The sequence below is a fragment of the Tursiops truncatus genome, chromosome 5 (assembly GCF_011762595.2).
Source record: "Tursiops truncatus isolate mTurTru1 chromosome 5, mTurTru1.mat.Y, whole genome shotgun sequence".
In the NCBI taxonomy this organism is placed as follows: domain Eukaryota; kingdom Metazoa; phylum Chordata; class Mammalia; order Artiodactyla; family Delphinidae; genus Tursiops; species Tursiops truncatus.
In genome coordinates, this window is record NC_047038.1 from 71624180 (window position 1) to 71646964 (window position 22785).

The 22785-nt window shown below is 41.0% G+C and overlaps 1 protein-coding gene across 9 annotated transcripts in view; it reads left to right on the top strand.

Annotated features, from left to right (window-relative positions):
• DCUN1D4 (defective in cullin neddylation 1 domain containing 4) overlaps positions 1 to 10362 on the top strand; it is a 68993-nt gene extending 58631 nt beyond the window's left edge. For 8 of the 9 annotated variants that reach the window (XM_033856990.2, XM_033856988.2, XM_073805238.1 and 5 more), the window contains 3 exons: positions 4566 to 4670; positions 6846 to 6948; positions 7055 to 10362. In XM_033856990.2, coding sequence (XP_033712881.1) covers positions 4566 to 4670; positions 6846 to 6948; positions 7055 to 7110 — 264 coding nt within the window. In that variant the 3' untranslated portion in view covers positions 7111 to 10362. The remainder of the gene's footprint in view (positions 1 to 4565; positions 4671 to 6845; positions 6949 to 7054) is intronic. The other variant, XM_033856989.2, reaches the window with a different exon arrangement.
• Positions 10363 to 22785: the final 12423 nt, after the last annotated feature.

Genomic DNA, 22785 nt, shown 5'->3' on the forward strand with positions numbered 1-22785 from the left:
TTCCACACACCCCCCAACGCACCAGACACACACACGTACGTACTTCTCTCTGCTTCTACCTTGTACTTTCATTGTAAATTATGAGGAAAACAGAAGGTGGGCCTGGGCGAGGACAGAAGTAGGAAGAATATGTGGTCATCTAATCTGAGGTCTGTTACCCTGGACATCTTGTCAGCTTTACCTTTAAGATTACTGTTCGGTTATTGCCCAGATTTGCTCAGCAGTTGTTTGTGAAGCGAACTGGACTGTGTGTCTCTTAACATTGAGAGCGGTCTTCCCCCCTTCCTTCTCGGGGAGGTGGATTGGTAGTACACGATGAAATGCTCAGGCTTGGAATCAGACTCCTGGTTCAAGCCCCAGCTCTTATCGATTGTCATTTCATTCCTCTGCCTCAGTTTCCTTATTTATAAATTGGGGATTATAACGATGCCTATCCTAATACGGTTGTTGTATTAAATGAGTTTGAAGTATGAGGCACTTAAAACAGTTTCTGGCTCAGTTTAAGTTCTCAGTAAAAGTTAACCACAGAATTAGAAATAGTTGTTGAATTATTCTTCGCTGACATTACTTAGGTTTCAAATAATAATTTACCTTCCAAGAGTAGTGCATACAGTAATAGAATCTATGCCATACAAAACACTGTGGAGAGGCTATGCCTGTTGGCAGATCTTTCTTTTTCTTTTGTTTTAAAGGAATTGTCAGTAGTTGAGCTTAATCAAGTAATTGCCTTGCAAACATTGTTACTTGAAAACTATGCTGGGGTAAGGTCTGAGAGCATCATGGTTTAGTTTCACTTTTCCCAGTGGGAGGGCACTCATGGGTTTTATGACCTTTTTGCTTGTTTTTAATGTGTATTAAAAAAAAAAAACTCTCATTCAAAAAACTGATTTGCTGTATTTTCAGCTTTGTAAACAACCACTTTAAGATTTGAGTTCTTTAGCGCTATTTTTGCCTTATGTTTGTTGAACTGTGGTAAGGAAGACTGCATTTTCTCTTTCTATTTTGTAATCCTGTGGTCTCAAATGAGAGTCCCGTGACCTATATTACAGGTCTTCAGTGAAGACCTTTTGATTTCATGTACTGATTTATGACTTGGTTGTCGCCATTTAAAATGTTTGTGATCATGGGCATTTATACACTGTTTCTCAAGTTCATCTAGTCTCTCTCGAAAATCTTAAGGATTTCTTTTTTAATGTTGAAGATTTTTTCTTTATAATTTTAGTAATTCAACATTCCCCTTTTCAAGTGCAAGTCTTTAAGCTATTAAAACTGTGAAAATTGGAAGTAGATCATTTGACACAAGGGTCGATGATACAGCATATCTGGATACCTAGATGTTTGAAGATTAATTTTTGTAATGTATTTATATTTGCATATTGACAATTAACTGTTTAATTACTTTGATTCAGTTTGTGTCATTGGTGCCATTTAAGAAAAAAAATGCTTAGTTTTCACATCTTGCAGGAAGACCTGTGTTGGAGACACAGTCTAACATAAACAAAGGCAATATTTGTTTTCATTTTTGAACGTCAAATCAGAACTTGGTAAAACTTCATTATTCTCTACTCTACATTAGGTGTTAGTAGTCTTTAGCTTGAGTAGTGCATTCCATATACGAAACATAACTTCATAGAATATTCAGAGAAGGATCCTTTGGTCTTGCAGCTGCAAATAAGAGGACTGATCTCATCTGTAACTGAATTTTAAAATCTGTGTTTAAGGAAGACCACAAGGCAGAATCTAGTTGTGTATTGTATGGGGTTAGTACATCTTTGGTGTGTGCATAGAACCTGTTCAGTTCCTATTATTATTTGAAAAATAAAATTGCTTTTTATTTTGTTATCTTAGAAAATGAAAGTTGAGTTAAGAGGCAGGCAGGGAGAAAAGTTTCACTTCTTCTCCTTTAACCTCAGTGGGCCTTCTGGGGATGCTTATTGACTCTGGACAGCCTGTCTCAAGGTACTTTCTGCTTAAATTCTGACCTGGAGATGCAGAAATCTGCCACTCGCTCCATGGTGCTCCACGAGCAGAGTCCACAGCGTTGGTGTTGACAGTGTACTATTTGAATTTCCTGCGAGGGGTTTCTAGATGTCTTTGCTGTATTCCTTGAATTTGTTAAGGTGATTTTTTTTTTTTTTAAATACTTGTAATGTTGATGGCTGCTTCATAGAATTCTGGGAGATTCATTTCACTTTTAATTGGGAAGCCCTTTGAGAATGCCATTAGGATCATTGTCAGAGAACCCCCTGGGCATGTCTCCATTTCGCTGTTCAGTAGCTGTTTGCTCTGGGGTCTCTCAGCTGTGCTGTCCCCAGGAATTCGGAATGCCCCCAGTCATGGTCATTTGCACGTAGCCTCACGTCCACCCACAGGCAATGTTGGTTATCAGCGAGATGCCACTGTTGAGATCGAGAGTGCATCCATAATATCTCTCTCTTATTTGCTAGGCAGAAGATGGTGTTAGTGATTGCGAGCTGCTGGCTGGCACCCTTGCAGAGCAGGAGTAAGTGAGTGCTGTTCAGCTTTCCAGTCCTGTGAGTCTGATGCCTTTCATCCATGTTTTGGCATCGCTGCCAAACACATGCATTGAAATCCTTCATGATCATCAGTTTGTCAGATGATTGCACTGTTTCAAAGAGTCTGTCCAGGTCCTTTGTATCTTTTTTTTTTGTCACCTTAGTGTATGTCCATTGTGACGGGGACATGGATGATGTTGGAAGAAGGCACAGTATGTTATCAGGGCGAGACTAGCGACTTTAGGTTGAGTGAAGGATTACGAACTCCTCCAAGGGAGAGCATTTCCAGAGCGCCCGTGCCCTCAGCCCAGTGCTGCCGGAGCTGTTGTTCAGCAGGTGACCTGGGGGCCCGGTCCTGAGGTGCCGCGTGTGTTTTCAACAGTCCCCTCGTTTTCCTTGTGGATGCTCCATAGTGGGGTGTGCTGTTGCTGCCACACCCGCGTGACACGGTGAGAGGAAGCTTTCCGTTTCCTTGCACAGTGCACCGCAGAAGCAAGAGCCCGTGCAGTGCCACAGACCTGTGAGGCTTGGTGGCAGAAGGTGGGCCCCCTCGAGGGCACCTTTCCTGCCTGCCGTCGTCCTCTCCACGGAGTGAGTACTGCAGCCCTGAGCAGGATGATATGCGTGGCCGGGGACCGCAGAGCAGGCTGTAGAGAGGAGGCCCCTATTGGCACTGCACTGTGGAATGGGGGTCCCCCGCCATCCTCAGACTTCAGTTGTGTGGTCAGAACAGGGAAGGCTGACTCGGAGCCATCTGACCTGGTCTCAGTGGGTGAACGGTCGTTGTGCTGTACCACCAGGACCAAAAGACAGACCCATCACACATCTTCCCGAATCTTCATCTACTTTGTTGGCTGTTGAGCTAGGCCCTTACATTTGCTGTATTGTTTAAGTCCGTCACTTTAAAATTCAGTGTCACGGCCAGAAATTCTCTGTATACTAAAGAGCACTTCACTGTTAGAATCCTTGCGGTAACAATTTTTTGAGGAGGTGTGTGTAGCTGCATATGTGGCTGACAGTGGTGGTCACGGCATCACCCCGTAATTTGGTGAACATCTAGATTCCACCCCATGTGGGATAGCCAGGCACTTTTCCTTTTCCCTTTGTAGAAAAGTACTTTTGCAAACTTTCTTTGAAGTTGAGATACCACGAGGAGGCTAGCTCTGGATACATAAAGTTACCACCTAGGGTCCCACGTCCTCTGTCCTTTTGCATAGAAACTGCCCACCTGTAGTTCCCGAATGGAACTTTGTAAGAAAGCTCAGTGAGAAATTAGGATTCTTAATTGCGAGTATAAGTAAAATGAGCTTAATCTGCCCATATTCAGGTTTATGTAAATGTGTTTTCTGGATTCCTTATGCAATGTTGTCTTTCACTTGACTGTTAGTCAGGGGTGTTCTGCTAGGAGATTTCACATCCAGCGACTCCAAGGTAAGGACTGTAACAGGTAGACAGACTGCTTTCTCCCAGAGTGGGGGAGTGAATGCATCCTCTGATTTGGGAAGACCCTCCAGAGCCCCAGCATTCATTATGAGCTCAATTTAACAACATTTTTAGGTTACAAGAAAAACATTTACCAAAGAAATAAAAATTGGTGGAAAAATGATTTTTATCAAGGAAACCTGATTCCTAAGCATGGAATTAGAAACCTTTAAACTCCATTTAGTCAAGTTACGGGCTTTGGGATCAGTAATTATGATGTTGATAATAATCATAAATGTCAAACAGCAAGTTACAGATTTTTATTTATCGCATGAAATAATCATATAGAGATTGTTACCATGTAACTAATGTATTTTGCATTAGGGTGATCAATCAGTTGACATGACTCTTTCTCACAGTAAAATTATATAGTACAAAACCATTTACTCTTCCCACTGTGTCCTGACTACCTCCCCTCCCCCACCTTAGTCTGAATTCAGGGTTTTTATAGTGTATGATAAATGAGCTGTTTACTAATTTTTTTGTTGAAGTAAAACAGAAATTTGGATTATTGGGATTTATTATTTGGGGGCACCTGGCTCATCCTTGTTTTTGTTTGTTAAACAGGAAAAGGACCAGCGCAGCCTAGACATAAACACTGCCAAGTGCATGTTGGGACTGTTATTAGGAAAAATCTGGCCCCTTTTTCCAGTTTTTCACCAATTCTTAGAGGTACTAAATTGTTATTTTATGGAATGTATGTTTGCTTGCTTAGAACAACCAAGTATACTTTATTTAACTCTTTTATGTAATTTTCTGTTTGTTGTACTTTTCTGCCTGTAGGAACTGTGGTGATGTAATTGCTGTCAGTGAGCACTTCCCTGCGTTCTGAGTGTGCCCGTGTGTGCATTGCATGTGCCGCATCGCTCCCCAGTACAAACACATCAGAGACAGCGCGGCTCTGTCCTTTCCTCTCTTGTCCCCATTTTAAAAGCTAGTTTTTGTTTAGATTTCCTGCTCTTCATAAAAAGAGTAAAACAAGATTTACTTTCTTTTGTGGCTTTAGGTGAAGTTCTACTTTTCTGAAGCAAAGGTTAGAGAACAGCCACCTGCCTTCTCACTAAATTAAGTTTGTAATGTATTCTTATCTACGCTTATCTCCAAGTAACTTGGGGACCTAGATCAATCTAAGTGGCAAACTCCTTCAGACAGCATCTCCTGCAGTTTAAATTTTCTTCACATTTGTGTAAGAAGTAATCCAGCACTTTCCTCTCTCATTGTCGTTCGTTTGCTTTAAGTATTAGTGATAGAAATTTTGAGCTGTTGGTTATTAAGAACTGGCTTTGTTGCAGTGTAATAACTCTGCAGGACCTGAAAGAATCTGAGATGTAAGTTTGAGTTACATGGGTTGTCATGTCATATAGAGCATCCTTCTTGCCCTCCAGTCCCAGGCCCCTTTAAAAAATGCTTTCTGCTTGAAAGGATGAGGGTGTTGCATCTTTGAGAAGATCCTGGGCCTTCCCCTGACTCCAGCTTCACTCTTGAAATGATCTTCCTTACAACTTACTTGGTGTAATGGTCCAGAAAAACTTCCAACTGAAAGGATTCTTTGAGAACTATTACTAAAAATTGCTTTTCGCATTACTAACTGGGACTCCCAAAGAAAGGTATAAAAACTAGTTTTTAATATAAGAAGTACTTGTTTACTTGTACTTGTGACAACCCATATTTACCGGTCATCTGTTCCAGTTTCTCTGACAGCCTTAAGAAGTGTTAGCTTTGTTTGGGAAATGAGTAGAAACAGGTTCCTGTTCTCAGAGAGATGGGCAGAATTTGAGCCCGGGTGTGAAGGGTTCTGTAGCTGAAGACCTTGCCGCCAGCAAATTTGACTTCGCACAGTTCCAGGGGCACCATCAACTGTTTCGGTGACTGGGTTTTGCTTTTAGTTGCTTAGAAAGTTAAACTTGTGGTCTGTGTTTTGTTCTCTCTCTTATATTAGTTTGCATTTTTCTTTGAAAAGGGCACAATAATCCTTTCATTTGAGCTTTTCTTGTGTTTGCATCCTCCAAACCGTTGGTGCAGCTCTCTTTGCTTTTAAGTACTTGTTTTGTTTTCCAGTGTTCCTGATTTTAGTGGCGAGGATTTTTAAACATTGTTGGACTGGGTTTTATTTTTAAATCTTTATACAGGAATACTGTATTTTAAAATATGCACGTGGCATATTTCTTGTCTGGGAGGAAGAGAAAAACTAGTTCATCGCTATTCTGAGTTCTTTTATGATCAGAGTCAAGTTCTGAATTATTAGAGGAGTAACCCTTCAGTGGCTAGACCGCCTGGTCCTGAGACCGCTTGCAGCACTTAGCGAGGTCTCGCTGAGTCAGCCCACCACTGCGTGCGCTGTAAGCTAACAGTTGACAGTGAGCATGCCGTTCATGTCAGGGGCTATTAATGGGAGCAACTCTTTATTTAGCACTTAACTGTGTGCCAAGCACTAAATAAAGTACTTTACGTGAATTAGAGAAGTTATCTCTTTAAATCCTTGCCACATCTCTGTGGGATAGGAATTATCGCTCTTTTACGTAAAAGGGTTTCTGCCAGTTTAGAAATTTCACTTCTGGGGGATGTAAAATTGTGTTTTTTGATGTATTTGTTGTTTTGTGTTGAGCCCCCATAATATTTTTGTAATGAAAATTGTCATCTGAAGCTCCCCTCTTGCTCTCTCTCACCCTTCTCCTAGATTAGGGCTGACTTCCCTGGTGGTCCAGTGGTTAGATTGGTGCTTAGCGTACCTCAGATGGAAAGAGTTAACCTTCGTGAACTTTATTAAGTTGATTGTTACAGCAGGTGAAACCATCTCATTTGTTAATTGTGTGTGTCAGTAATTCATACTACTTTTCCCTCCACCAGCAATCAAAATATAAAGTTATTAACAAAGACCAGTGGTGCAATGTGCTAGAGTTTAGCAGAACAATTAACCTTGACCTCAGCAACTACGATGAAGATGGAGCATGTAAGTACGGGGCAGGTGTTCCCCCGCCCTCCCCCCGCCCCTGCACAGTTGCTCATCTGCCTCATTGTGAGAAGCCTCATAGCCGTGTTGTTCTCTCTCTCTTCAGGGCCAGTCTTGTTGGACGAGTTTGTGGAATGGTATAAAGACAAACAGATGTCCTAGGACTTTATGCATAGCAGCGAGAGAGTCACTGTTACCACAGTTATGTCAACCATTAGCCATAAATTGCTGTTTGTATCCAAGCGCATGCTGCTTTTCTTGCACTGTCTCCCTTTGGCAGGGACGTGTTGGTGTTTGCTATTGAATGGGCCAGCTCTGCTTGCTGTGTAGCATTGTTCTCTTGGAAGGCTGCTTTGCAGTTTGTATTTACACTACAGATTGGTGAATTTGCCAACGTCCTCACTGTGATTATGTGTATATTGCTGTTTAAATTTTGTATATGTGTATAAAAAGAAGAAGCTTCACCTAGAGATTATTTCTGCAAAAATGTATTGTAAAATAATTTTTGTGGCATATTTCTAGTCCCTTTTTTCAGATGAACCAATTATACATTTATTTGGTCTCAAATGTAGCATTTCAGAAAACAAGACAGAACAACTGTTACCATATGCAAATGTTGCCAGAATTAACCTTACTGTTAAAGAGGCCAACTTTGGAAGGAGGTGGGAGTCATAACTTTTCAGAGGCATATGCCAAATATAATTTGGTGTACTTAAATATTAGCATTTTTAAATGATGGAAGTTAGAATAATTGAACACACAGATACATACTATGCCACAAGTCATTTCCACCATGCAGGGTATAGGTTTTGATTTTCTAATGTGAAAGCTAGCGTGGTTTGCCTATAGGTACAGATGAACAAATTAAAATTGCATCTTTTTTTTTTCATTGGTTTTAAACTTTTGTAAACAACTTTAGCGTGTTTTTTTTTTTTCTTGTGCATTCTTCTAGTCAGTGTTTGGTCTGCTGATGCTTTCTATGCCGTTCTAAGTAAAATTTATTTTGCCGCCTCCACGATAACCTAGTGGTTGGCTGGCAGTTTATAACTGCAGAGCACCTTTAGTTGTGGCTTGAATTTTTAGTTAAGCTTTCATGGTGTTTAGTTCTCTAGTTTTGAGGGGGAAAGAACTATACTATAAGTGAGAGGTGTTTTGTTTTCCATTTTTGTTTCTTTCACGCTAGGCTTTTACTGGCAGAATGTCCATTGCAGGCAGTGGACACGACACCACCAGCATTGGGCTAAAATCTCTATTACACGGTAGGACCTTTCCTGGAGGGGCCGCTCATCATTACCTGAGTAATGTGTACAGAGAGGTGATAGCCATTATTTATGTGGATGAGGAAACAAGAGTAAACAGGACGGTAGTTTTAGGTTTGTACTTTATGTCTTCTTTTTTTTTCCCCCTTGTCTTACCCTTCTCAAGGAAATGTATAAATAACATGTTTCTCCCTCAACTATCTGGTGCTATTGAATGACTAATTTAGTCCCTAAGGTTTTGTGAAAACACAAAAGTCTAACGACTTAAACCAAGTGAAAGCTAATGGTGCATTTAAACAAGTGAATGCCTAGTTGTGAGCAAAATCCATGATTGAACGTGCAGCGGTTGGAAGAGGTTCCGATTATTTCAAAATCTGGCCCCCAAACCTTTTGGGTCAAATGTGAACCTCTAAATGGCATTAAATGAGTAAAGCACACGGACAGTGCTACTCTTGACCATGATTTCACAGTTTCTTTGCCAACAGTGTTCAGATTTTCATATATTATTTTTTTCCCTAACTGAACCACCAAAGACAGGAATTTTGTATGTATATACAGTGTGTGTGCATATACAAAATCATGATATGGTAGAATGAAATTACTTCCTTTTTCTACCGAATAGAAAGGTTTGGTTTGCTGTGAAATAAACCAGAAGTTGGAAAAACTCTGTAGTGATTAAGCATACTTAACCATTCCTTGTTGAGAAGTTGTAGACTCCCTTCTACCTTACACATTCACACCAGTTTGCACCAGTTTGCACAAATTCCTATCTGCAAAGCATAGAAGATGTTGAGCAAGCACTGCTCCTGAGACCAACGCGTTGAAAGGGCTTCCGTTCTGACGGGCACCTGCTACTCCAGTGGCGATTGGCCATAGGCAGGTTCCAATCTGTTGAAAACTTGAGTCATTTTCAAAAGGATCCAATAAAGTTAAAAAATTACACTTTAAAGGCAGCAGTTCTTAAATTTGATCAACTCTAGTTTTGTTTAAAGCAAATATAAATCATAGATGAAATTGGTTTAAAAGGTATTGTGAGAAACTGGAGACTTTTTTAAACACTAAAGCACAGTTAATCCTAAAATAAAAGGATTGTTACAGGGAAGATGTTACATTTTAACCACAATGGACATTTTGATGATAGGGGTTTTGGAAAAGCCAAGTAAAAACTATTTCATGATGTACCTAATTTGGAAATAAGTATTCCAAAGGGATAATCTTGCGTATTTAGAGAAGTCCAAGTAATCTTTGAACTCCCTTGAAAAATAAATCTTTGTGACTGCAGAGTGCTTGCCCTTGGTTTTCTTGATTCTGTGCAGTTATTTTTAAGGAGAAGAAGAGGGGCCAGGGTAATAAGACACTTTTTCTTAAAAATGTCCCTCAGTTACATAAGCACTTGTTTATGGGTGAATGCCAAGTGAATGAGGGTGCCTTTTTCTGGTTTTTCTTTCTCACCTACGTTTCCCCCCTTTCTCTTTCCATCATGTTTTGAACTCCACGTTGCAATACTCTGTCATAATAGAATGCAACTTTTAGATGTTTACTGCTGCGGTAGGTTGGAAATTTCCTTATTTGATTTGCCATAAACACCTTCTATAACATTACATGCAGCTTATTCGAAGCATGACCTCTGAATTAAGTTTTTATAAATCTGACTAGACAGACCTCTAGATTCGGGATTAACAGCAAACTTCTGTTGCCTCTCAGTCTCCATCTTAACAGTGCTTTTGAAGTTTATACAGAAAGCTTTAAAAGTTAGTTTGTGCCCTTGGTTTTTATTCTTACAACTGCTAAAATACCTCTGTACGCCTTATCTTTTATTCTTTCATACATTGTATAATAAATGTATAGAATTCATTGACCAACTGAAAGGTTGGGTGTCTGTAAATGAGACCAAAACGTGGGTTGCTTTTTTTCATGAAGTCATTTCTCTTGGGGGTTACTGTTAGTGAACAGCAGCTAACCTGTAACTGTGAATGCTTCGTGTCGTCAGTATTTGCATTACCTTCATAAACGTGTGCAAGTCCTGTGACTCCCAGCTTAACTGAAATACTGTTATGCCATCTAACTTGAGTACAGCAAACTGGTTTTAGGTTTTAATGGAATTGATGTAAAACGATACCCCATAAATAAAAAGTATTTGTGTTTGGTTTCAGAACTGATTTGTCAATTCTTTCTTCTCTTTGACTTTTTCTTTAAAAATCACTTACGGTAGTTTCAGAGTATTTCGTTTTTTAATCTTTTTTGCTTTTCCCCAACTTTTTACATGGAAAAATTTCAAAGCTGCGGAAAAAACGGAAGAATAAGATAATGAACACTCATATACCTATCACCTACGTTTTCCGTTGTTCACATTTTGCCACATTCTCTGTGCCACTCTGAGAGTGTGTGTGTGTGTATGTGTGTACTTCTCCCTATAGATACAGAGATGGAATTTTTTCTGAACTATCCTAAAGTAAGTTACATTATGACACTCCATATTTTGAAACAAGGGCATTCTTATAACCACAATACACTGCTCACACTCAAGAAATATAACACTGATACAATACTATTACCTAATATACAGGCCAGATGAAAACCTCCCCCTTGGTACCAGGAATGGCCTTGAGAATTATTTTATTTTTAATCCAGGGATAAGCAATGCATTTAGTCGTCATGCATCTTCAGTTTCCTTTAACTTAGAATAGTTCCAGATACAGTATTTTAATAAGACAGTACAAACAGTCCTCAGCCAAAGAGGAAAAAAAACTAAAATTCTTTTAATAAAATTAAAAATTTACTACTGTGGAGTATTTCTAAACATCGAGCTAATAACCTAGTGCTTACCATGTGCCAGGAGCCAGGTAGAAATGACCATTTTTACTATCTCCAAGGCTACCACCCACTTAGTTTGTAAGTGTGTGTCAGCATTGGTCACCACTTTCTAAAGCTGTCCTACACTAGAATCTTACTTCCCTGTGGCGGGGCCTCCAGCTCAGAGTGGATGCCCAGAAAATGGATGAGGAAGGAAGCAAGTCACATGGCCAGGAATTGTCAGGACCTAAGAAACCTCGTGTAGAGATCAGAGAATACAGGAAGGACTGATACAGATGTTAAGATTTTTAGAAGCTTGAAAGCAAGAGAGAAGGTAGAGAACAAGATTCCTAAAAAACAGGATCCAGGTACACACTTTTATTTATTTTTTCCTTGCGGGCCATTTTATTTTTTTAACATCTTTATTGGAGTATAGTTGCTTTATAATGTGTTAGTTTCTGCTGTATAACAAGGTGAATCAGCTATACATACACATGTATCCCCATATCTCCTCCCTCTTGCATCTCCCTCCCACCCTCCCTATCCCACCCCTCTAGGTGGTCACAGAGCACCGAGCTGATCTCCCTGTGCTGTGTGGCTGCCTCCCACTAGCTATCTATTTTACATTTGGTAGTGTATATATGTCCATGCCGCTCTCTCACTTCGTCTCAGCTTACCCTTCCCCCTTCCCGTGTCCTCAAGTCGATTCTCTACGTCATCTTTATTCCTGTCCTGCCCCTAGGTTCTGCAGAACCATTTTTCTTTTAGAATCCATATGTATGTGTCAGCATACAGTATTTGTTTTTCTCTTTCTGACTTACTTCACTCTGTATGACAGTCTCTAGGTCCATCCACCTCACTACAAGTAACTCAATTTCGTTTCTTTTGATGGCTGAGTAATATTCCATTGTATATATGTGCCACATCTTCTTTATCCATGCATCTGTCAGTGGACACTTAGGTTGCTTCCATGTCCTGGCTATTGTAAATAGTGCTGCAGTGAACATTGTGGTACATGACTCTTTTTGAATTATGGTTTTCTCAGGGTATATGCCCAGTAGTGGGATTGCTGGGTCGTATGGTAGTTCTACTTTTAGTTTTTTAAGGAATCTCCATACTGTTCTCCATAGTGGCTGTATCAATTGACATTCCCACCAACAGTGCAAGAGGGTTCCCTTTTCTCCACACCCTCTCCAGCATTTATTGTTTGTAGATTTTTTGATTATGGCCATTCTGACCGGTGTGAGGTGATACCTCATTGTAGTTTTGATTTGCATTTCTCTAATGATTAGTGATGTTGAGCATCCTTTCATGTGTTCGTTGGCAATCTGTGTATCTTCTTTGGAGAAATGTCCATTTAGGTCTTCTGCCCATTTTTGGATTGGGTTGTATTTTTTTTGATATTGAGCTGCATGAGCTGCTTGTATATTTTGGAGATTAATCCTTTGTCAGTTGCTTCGTTTGCAAATATTTTCTCCCATTCTGAGGGTTGTCTTTTCGTCTTGTTTATGGTTTCCTTTGATGTGCAAAAGCTTTTAAGTTTCATTATCTTCCATTTGCTTATTTTTGTTTTAATTTCCCTTTCTCTAGGAGGTGGGTCAAAAAGGATCTTGTTGTGATTTATGTCCTAGAGTGTTATGCCTATGTTTTCCTCTAAGAGTTTGATAGTGTCTGGCTTTACATGTAGGTCTTCAATCCATTTTGAGTTTATTTCTGTGTATGGTGTTAAGAAGTGTTATAATTTCATTCTTTTACATGTAGCTGTCAGTTTTCCCAGCACCACTTATTGAAGAGGCTGTCTTTTCTCTATTGTATACTTTTGCCTCCTTTATCAAAGATAAGGTGACCATATGTACATGGGTTTATCTCTGGGCTTTCTGTCCTGGTCCATTGATCTGTATTTCTGTTTTTGTGCCAATACCATACTATCTTGATTACTGTAGCTCTGTAGTATAGTCTGAAGTCAGGGAGCCTGATTCCTCCAGCTCTTTTTTTTTTTCTCAACATTGCTTTGGCTATTCGGGGTCTTTTGTGTTTGCATACAAATTGTGAAATTTTTTGTTCTAGTTCTGTGAAAAGTGCCATTGGTAGTTTGATAGGGATTGCATTGACTCTGTAGATTGCTTTGGGTAGTATAGTCATTTTCACAATGTTGATTCTTCCAATTCAAGAACATGGTATATCTCTCTATCTGTTTGTATCATCTTTAATTTCTTTCATCAGTGTCTTATAGTTTTCTGCATACAGATCTTTTGTCTCCTTAGGTAGGTTTATTCCTAGGTATTTGATCTTTTTGTTGCAGTGGTAAATGGGAGTGTTTCCTTAATTTGTCTTTCAGATTTTTCATCATTAGTGTATAGGAATGCAAGAGAATTCTGTGCATTAATTTTGTATCCTGCTACTTCACCAAATTCATTGATTAGCTCTAGTAGTTTTCTGGTAGCATCTTTAGGATTCTCTATGTACAGTATCATGTCATCTGCAAATAGTGACAGCTTTACTTCTTCTTTTCCGATTTGGATTCCTTTTATTTCTTCTTCTTCTCTGATTGCTGTGGCTAAAACTTCCAAAACTATGTTGAATAATAGTGGTGAGAGTGGGCAACCTTGTCTTGTTCCTGGTCTTAGTGGAAATGGTTTCAGTTTTTCACCATTGAGAATGATGTTGGCTGTGGGTTTGTCATATATGGCTTTATTATGTTGAGGTAAGTTCCCTCTATGCCTACTTTCTGGAGATTTTTTATCATAAATGGGTGTTGAATTTTGTTGAAAGCTTTTTCTGCATCTATTGAGATTACCATATGGTTTTTATCCTTCAGTTTGTTAATATGGTGTATCACATTGATTGATTTGTGTATAATGAAGAATCCTTGCTTTCCTGGGATAAACCCCACTTGATCATGGTGTGTGATCCTTTTGATGTGCTGCTGGATTCTGTTTGCTAGTATTTTTTTGAGGATTTTTGCATCTATGTTCATCAGTGATACTGGCTTGTAGTTTTCTTTTTTTGTGACGTCTTTGTGTGGTTTTGGTATCAGGGTGATGGTGGCCTCGTAGAATGTGTTTGGGAGTGTTCCTCCCTCTGCTGTATTTTGGAAGAATTGGAGAAGGATAGGTGTTAGCTCTTCCCTAAATGTTTGATAGAATTCGCCTGTGAATCCATCTGGTCCTGGACTTTTGTTTGTTGGGAGATTTTTAATCACAGTTTCAATCACAGTGCTTGTGATTGGTCTGTTTATATTTTCTATTTCTTCCTGGTTCAGTCTCAGAAGGTTGTGCTTTTCTGAGAATGTGTCCATTTCTTCCAGGTTGTCCATTTTATTGCCATATAGTTGCTTGTAGTAATCTCTCATGATCCTTTGTATTTCTGCAGTGTCAGTTATTACTTTTCCTTTTTCATTTCTAATTCTGTTGATTTGAGTCTTCTTCCTTTTTTTCTTTGATGAGTCTGGCTAATGGTTTATCAATTTTGTTTATCTTCTCAAAGAACCAGCTTGTAGTTTTATTGATCTTTGCTCGTTTCCTTCATTTCTTTTTCATTTATTTCTGATCTGATCTTTATGATTTCTTTCCTTCTGCTAACTTTGCGGTTTTTTTGTTCTTGTTTCTTTAATTGCTTTAGGTGTAAGGTTAGGCTGTTTATTTGAGATGTTTCTTGTTCCTTGAGGTAGGATTGTATTGCTATAAACTTCCCTCTTAGAGCTGCTTTTGCTGCATCCCATAGGTTTTCGGTCATCGTGTTTTCATTGTCATTTGTTTCTAGGTATTTTTTGTTTTCCTCTTTGATTTCTTCAGTGATCTCTTGGTTATTAAGTAGTGTATTGTTTAGCCTCCATGTGTTTGTATTTTTTACAGTTTTTTTTCCTGTAATTGATACCTAGTCTCATAGCGTTGTGGCTGGAAAAGATACTTGATATGATTTCAGTTTTCTTAAATATACCAAGGCTTGATTTGTGACCCAAGACATGATCTATCCTGGAGAATGTTCCATGAGCACTTGAAAAGAAAGTGTATTCTGTTGTTTTTGGATGGAATGTCCTATAAATATCAATTAAGTCCATCTTGTTTAATGTATCATTTAAAGCTTGTGTTTCCTTATTTATTTTCATTTTGGATGATCTGTGCATTGGTGAAAGTGGGGTGTTAAAGTCCCCCACTGTGATTGTGTTACTCTCAATTTCCCCTTTTATGGCTGTTAGCATCTGCCTTATGTATTGAGGTGCTCCTATGTTGGGTGCATAAATATTTACAATTGTTGTATCTTCTTCTTGGATTGATCCCTTGATCATTATGTAGTGTCCTTCTTTGTCTCTTTTAATAGTCTTTATTTTAAAGTCTATTTTGTCTGATATGAGAATGCTACTCCAGCTTTCTTTTGACTTCCATTTGCATGGAATATCTTTTTCCATCCCCTCACTTTCAGTCTGTATGTGTCCCTAGGTCTGAAGTGGGTGTTGTAGAGAGCATATATGTGGGTCTTGTTTTTGTATCCATTCAGCCAGTCTATGTCTTTTGGTTGGAGCATTTAACCCATTTACTTTTAAGGTAATTATGTATATTCCTTTTACCATTTTCTTAATTGTTTTGGGTGTTTTATTGTAGGTCTTTTCCTTCTCTTGTGTTTCCTGCCTAGAGAAGTTCCTTTAGCATGTGTTGTAAAGCTGGTTTGGTGGTGCTGAATTCTCTTAGCTTTTGCTTTTCTGTAAAGGTTTTAATTTCTCTGTCAAATCTGAATGAGATCCTTGCTGGGTAGAGTAATCTTGGTTGTAGGTTTTTCCCTTTCATCACTTTAAATATGTCCTGCCAGTCCCTTCTGGCTTGCAGAGTTTCTGCTGAAAGATCAGCTGTTAACCTTATGGGAATTCCCTTGTATGATATTTGTTGCTTTTCCAACTTGCTGTTTTTAATATTTTTTCTTTGTGTTTAATTTTTGATCACTTGATTAATATGTGTCTTGGCATGTTTCTTCTGGATTTTCCTGTATGGGACTTGCTGCGTTTCCTTTCCCATATTAGGGAAGTTTTCAACTATAATCTCTTCAAACATTTTCTCAGTCCTTACTTTTTCTCTTCTTCTTCTGGGACCCATATAATTTGAATATTTGTGTGTTTAATGTTGTCCCAGAAGTCTCTGAGACTGTCCTCAATTCTTTTCATTCTTTTTTCTTTATTCTGCTCTGTGGTATGGTAATTATTTCCACTATTTTATCTTCCAGGTCACTTATCCTTTCTTCTGCCTCAGTTATTCTGCTATTGATGCCTTCTAGAGAATTTTTAATTTCATTTATTGTGTTGTTCATCATTGTTTGTTTGCTCTTTAGTTCTTCTAGGTGGTTGTTAAACGTTTCTTGTATTTTCTCCATTCTATTTCCATGATTTTGGATCATCTTTACTGTCATTACTCTGAATTCTTTTTCAGGTAGACTGCCTATTTCCTCTTCGTTTGTTTGGTCTGGTGGGTTTTCATCTTGCTCCTTCATCTGCCACATATTTCTATGTCTTCTCATTTTGTTTAACTTACTGCATTTGAGGTCTCCTTTTCTCTGGCTGCAGGTTTGTAATTCCTGTTGTTTTGGTGTCTGCCCCCAGTGGGTAAGCTTGGCTCAGTGGGTTGTGTAGGCTTCCTGGTGGAGGGGACTGGTGCCTGTGGTCTGGTGGATGAGGCTGGATCTTGGCTTTCTGGTGGACAGGACCGTGTCCGGTGGTGTGTTTTGGGGTGTCTGTGAACTTATGATTTTAGGCAGCCTCTCTGCTAATGGGTGGGGTTGTGTTACTGTCTTGCTAGTTGTTTGGCATAGGGTGTCCAGCACTGGAGCTCTCTGGTCGTTGAGTGGAGCTGGGTCTTAGCGTTGAGATGGAGATCTCTGGGAGAGCTGTTGCCGATTGATATTATGTGGGGCCAGGAGGTCTCTGGTGGTCCAGTGTCCTGAACTCGGCTCTCCCACCTCAGAGCCTTAGGCCTGACACCCGGCCAGAGCACCAAGTCACTGTCAGCCACACGGCTTGATGAAGAAACGCCGCGACACAGTGATGGCGTGACCGGAAGTCCTCACTCTTTTAATTGGTGATGTAGCTGGTTCGTTCAACTATAGCTTGGGCCAAAAGCTATGGGTCAGACCAGGAAAATCTCTGGTCTTCCAGACATCCACAAAGATTGGGGATGGGTGGTAGATGTAGATAAAGGAAAATTCTGACCCTAAATTGATGGAAAGTAGTGGGAGGTAACAAATCTTAAGACGGAATTCTTAACCTGGGCTACAGCAAACAGTAGGAAGTCATGAGGCAATTATCCACTAATAGAAAATAAGAACACGAGGTGTATTCTCCAGGCAATACTAGTGGTCCACCTAAAAATTAACAGGAATCGAAATAAAGTTCTCCAGCAAGGTGTTTGGAACAAGGTAGACTGTAGAGAGATTAAGTCACTAATGCCTGCTCCAGATGAAAAACCCAGCTGAAGTGCATTGCAGACAGACCTATAAGGGAAAAATTTACAAGGAGGTCATTCTAAAGGAAGGGTGTTTTTAAAGATAGCTTTTTGAAATGATGGAACAAAGAGGAAAGAGAACCAAAAGATGAACCACATAACCCCCTGCCCCCCCCCCAAAAAAAGGGAAGATCATTGAGTCGGCTCCAGGGCTATAAAAGTGAGGAGGAAAATAGCTACTTCTGGACTTTCTTCATATGTCTGAACGTACAGGAAGGCAGGACCTGTTTTCCATGATGCTGTAAGGTGGGTTACATCATACTGAAATGACTCATTTGAATGTTATCCCCAAATTCTGATGTGAAAAATAGCTTTTAGGCAGAAGCTTAGAGAAAAGCTTTTGTGATTCCTTTAGAAAAGAATTGCCTGTGGAACTTTGCTATAGCTAGAAGGGAAAAAAAAAACTATCACGTGAGGAAATAATACATCAAGCTTTCTGGCCCTGTCTACTTAGCTAAGCTTGCAGGGCAGAAGATTATCCAAAGTAAGGCACGCTCGCCACTTTTGGCACATTCAGCAGAAAGTAGTTTGGTTTTTTTTCCCCCTGAATTTGTTCCTAACATTTATCTTCGATTGCCTTAAGGAAAAATCATCCCAAGTATAGAAGTACTTGCTTAGAAATTATGGTGAGTGAGTAAGTAGGATGTGCTGAGAATAATAATGGGAAACTGAAAAAAAGTGACTCTAGTAATTAAATGGAAATTTTTTTAAAACACCGTTTAAAATGTAAATCTCTTTTCCCAAAGAAATGTATTCAGTCCATTGAAGGAAATTCTTTTGTAATCACTCTGAAGAATGTGGATTGTGAAGAACCCTGGCCATGAGAAGGTAAGCTGAGGAAGTTTGGTTTTTCCTCTGACACTTTCCAGCAGAGACATCTCAGAATTGCCTAAATTTGAATATCTGAAATTCAAACTACTGTTCTCTAGAAGTCTTAGGATAAATGTATGGTGATTAAAAAGAGCTGCAGCTGTACTCGTTACCAATGAACTAACTCACCAAAGAGTTTTGGACCAACTTTTAATAGTATATTGAAAGCCACTGCATTTTGTCTCTAATTGCTTATTATTTATTTTGGCTTCATTACCTGTCATGGCTCCTACATGTTCCGTCTCAAGAGTAGGACTTGGACAAGGGTTATCCTTCGCATGTACTCCCAGAGTCACCGCGTAAAATAATAGGTACCTTTTAACAACCTATTCTGCATGTCTTAAAGTGCTCGTAAATCCTTCCAAACCTTATTCCTCCTCCATCAAGGTTGATTTTCAGATTCTCAATATAATCATCTTTATTAACTTTAATTGTATGTTTAGGCAGAATTCCTCTGTGAAATTGGGACCATAAGCATTAAAATGTATAAGCGTGCAGAGAGAGGACCAGGGTAAATAGAAAATCAACAGACTGAAGAATTAGGAAGGACCTCTGGATGGGTGGTCTTCTGCTAATTGGGCATAAGTGGCATCAACCACTTATAAATGGTAGACCAGAAAGACACTGACTCAGTTGGAGCTGAGAGTTCCTTTTGGAGAGTTGAGCATTATAGGGACAGATGGGGACTCATCCAAGGACTGTCCCTAGGGAGGTGCAGCAGTGCACACAAAGATAGCGATGGAGGTGGCAGAGAGGTTGACTGAAGAGTTTGTGGTTGTCACCAAGAGATAGCAATATAATTGATGAAAAGATGCCAACAGAAGAAATCTCCTTTAATGGTAAAGCATATGGAATGTACTGAGGCAGCCGCCTAAAGCAAGAGACGATAAAGCATGTTCCCTGGTGGTCCCTGGTGGAGGAACTGCTTCCCAGATCCCCAGAGTTCACCGTGGGGATGTCCAGCTCTAGTTGAGTGCAAGGATTCCAGCAGGCACTAGATGCTCTCTTTGCCCTCTCACGGGAGGCAAGGGGTGCATAACCGTCTGCTGTCCTCTGGAGCCTTTGGCCATAAGCCTGCCCACCCACCTGATGGGAGGAGTTGATACAGGACACCCCAGCACGGTCCCTGCAGGAGGGGGTGGAAGGCCAGTTCTCCAGGAGCACCCTCCCCAGGCCCAGCTGCTAGGCATTTCATAGAGGGGAAGACACACATGAGAGGAAGACCCCAGAGGTTCTGGAAGGGGAGTGGGGAGCCGAGGTACTGGGAGGTGAGAAGGGTCAGACAGCACAGCTTAGTGGAGGGCACCTCCGTGGGGAGAGGTGGGGAGCAATGGGAGGCCAGTGCTGGGCGAGCAGCAAGTTCACCTGAGACCCGGAGCTTGTATTGTGTTTGGGTCAAACCTCCCACAGAGGCGTTGACTGCCCGCATTCAGTTACAGAGGGGGCATGCAGGCTAGCGGAGATCCTGTGCTCTTCCCTCTTCATCAGAAAGGGCATAATTTTCATACAGCATATGTTTCTCTGTGCAATGAGTGTCAAAATCTTTGCAGCTAGGCAGCTGCATTGCTGAGAACTCCCCCTGCCCCCCAGCCCCACCCTCCCTGCTATTATAAAAGAATAGGTTGCTGAAGGCACCTGTAACCATCTCATGCTCCAGAGGTGGAGATTCAGAGATAAGGGAGCAGACTTCCATGGGTCTTTTTAGGCAGAGTATTTTTAAAATTCTGACCACATGAGATGACATTGCAGGATCCTGAACAAGAGAAAATGAGACTTTTCGTCTTTCTGGTTCATCGCGGTCACCGTCGTGACTTTAGCACACTGATAGCACGTGCAGACACGTGGATTTTGTCTTGAGAGTTGGTTGCCAGCAGGCTGTAATGGATTCAAGGGGTGCAGTAAAGAAGGCCAATTGTTGGCTTAATAACATCGTGGAGCTCCTTTCAGAAGATAAGGCAGCCAGCCAGGCAATGTGCTCTACACTGATCTACACTGGAGATCTACTGACTGATCTTCCAGGAGATCAGTTAGTCTCTGAGTAACTTGTCCTAAGTGACATAGCTGGAAGGTGGGGGAGCTGAGGTTTGAGCCCAGGTGGATGTCTCCACCCAGCAATTTGCTGGGGTGCCCATGTGGTGTGGAGAAAGTTGGCCAGGAGGCGGATGGAAGCGTGTAAGCCCTACGTGTGCTGCTTGTTTCTCTGATGGACTTGCTGTTGCCCCTCTCCTGCTAACTTTATAGAGAGTTTTGGCCAGTTTTTCAGAGGTGGGGTTGTTTAGGGATTGGGTGAGCGTCAGCCACGGAATTGAAGTCACTGGAGCGAGGCTGTTGCTGACTGACCGATTTCAGAAGTCTGGGGCTGCCTTCCAGAGGCATGGTGTGATGTGTGGCTGTTGGCCCACAGCACCAAGCAATTAATTCTGACATTGTCTACCCAGAGACAGCATCCGATCCCACAGGTTAAGGGCTCAGTCCCACAGGACTGTACCCGCACTTCAGATGCTAATCCCAAATCCAGGTTATCACCTGGGCTTCTAGTTAACTGGCTATAAATTTGCTAAATTTCCCACACCGCTTCCTTAGGTTCGATTAATTTGCTAGAGTGGCTCATAGAACTTAGAGAAACACTTACTTACATTACCAGTTTAGTGTAAAAGAATATAACTCAGGAACAGCCAATGGAAGAGATGCTTAGGACAAGGTATGTGGGGCACGGGCAGCTTCCATGCTTCCTGAGCACCACCGTCCCCAAATCTTCACGTGTCCATCAACCTGAAAGCTCTCTGAACTCTGTCCTTTTGGGTTTTTAAGGAGGCTTCATAATAATAGGCCTGATTAGTTAAATCGTTGACTATTGGTGATTGAACTCCATCTCCAGACCCTCTCTGAAGATGAGGGGGTAAGTCTGAAAGTTCCAACCCTCTTATCACAGGGCTGGTTGCCAAGGCAACCAGCCCCTCCTTAAGTTACCTAGGGGCTTTCTAAAACCCATCTCATTAACATAGCAAAAGACACCATAGTTTCTAGTCACCTAGAGAAATTCGAAGGCTGTTAGGAGCTCTGTGTCAGGAACTGGGATGAAGACCAAATATATGTTTCTTATAAATCCCAGTATCTTATGTGGATCCTGATACAAGGCTGTCACTGATCAATAGAGACAAATTTAAAACGAGTTCTAGCAGTTACACATTCTATGGCCAATGAACAATCCGCTTTTCCCTCCTGTTTCGAATTCGGAGTATTTTCAAGATAAAGAGGAGAAAAGAGATGGTGATGGAGTGAAGGACTGAAGGAAGAAGGAGGAAGGACCCCAAAGCACAGGTGGAGGTTTAGGAGAGGGACCAGTTTTCCCCGAGACAGCAGATGTTTGTAAATGGGTAGGACGTAGTAAAGAGTTCTCGCCTTACGGCCTTGATTTTCTCAGAGACTGAGTCAAAGATTTCTGCTGAGAGGGAGAAAGAAGAGGTAGGAGTTTCAAGGAAAGAGATGAAAGTTTGGAAGAGCCTCTGGGGAGAATGAGAACAGATGATTAAGGAAGAGGCCTCATTGCCCTGAGAGAAATAAAAAGTAAAAATAAGACTAGGCTCTGTAACTGTGGCACAGGAAGAAGTGAAGGGTCCAGGACATTAGGTCCAGGTGGCATGGCCAGCAGGCTCCAGCCCCCAGCTGGAATTGATATAAAAGGCGGCAGGATTTGGACGTTGGGCTCCTCTGACCTGGGAAGCTCCTGTCTCTTTGCAGACTGCTGAGACTACCCACCTCTGGACATGCCTTTTGAGAAATAAGGGAGACCCAGTGAAGCCATGGCCCCTGACATCCTTGAAGGCTTGCATATACTTTGCATTGTTTTCTAGGTGAAGGGACGGCGAAACAAAGTAGAAGTTTCCATAGCTGGGTTGCCATTCCTACCAGTCTTCAAATCCAGACCAGCCCTGTGGTCATCCCTGTTCCTGTGGAATGGCCAAAAGACTGGGGCAGAATGACCTCAAGTGTAAGAAGTTAGCAGGGAAAGACTGAGGCAGGCATGAGAAACTTCCTAAGTTCCTGGAGTGCTGTAATCCAGCCAGGGCTTTCTGTGGCTTTTGAGCTGCAGGCATGATGGAAGATGGCATCTGTGTGATTATTTGGGGGCACTGGAGGGGATCAGCTGGTGGATTAAAAAGGAAAAGTGGGACAAGGGGCATGCTGTGCCTCAGAATTACAATTCCAGGAATACCAGACTACTCCTTACTAATTTGGAACAAACATCAGAGGAGGTCACATTTTTCCAAGGCACAGAGTGAGAACTAAGGTAGAAGGACAATTAATGACCGCTTAGGTAAAGAGGACTCATCCAGTGGTGCTCCAGTGGGCCATCTCCAGGGCTAGATTCCTGCCTGACATCTAGGAGATCTTGAAGGATGTTCTGGAGGAAGGAAGTGTAGGAGACC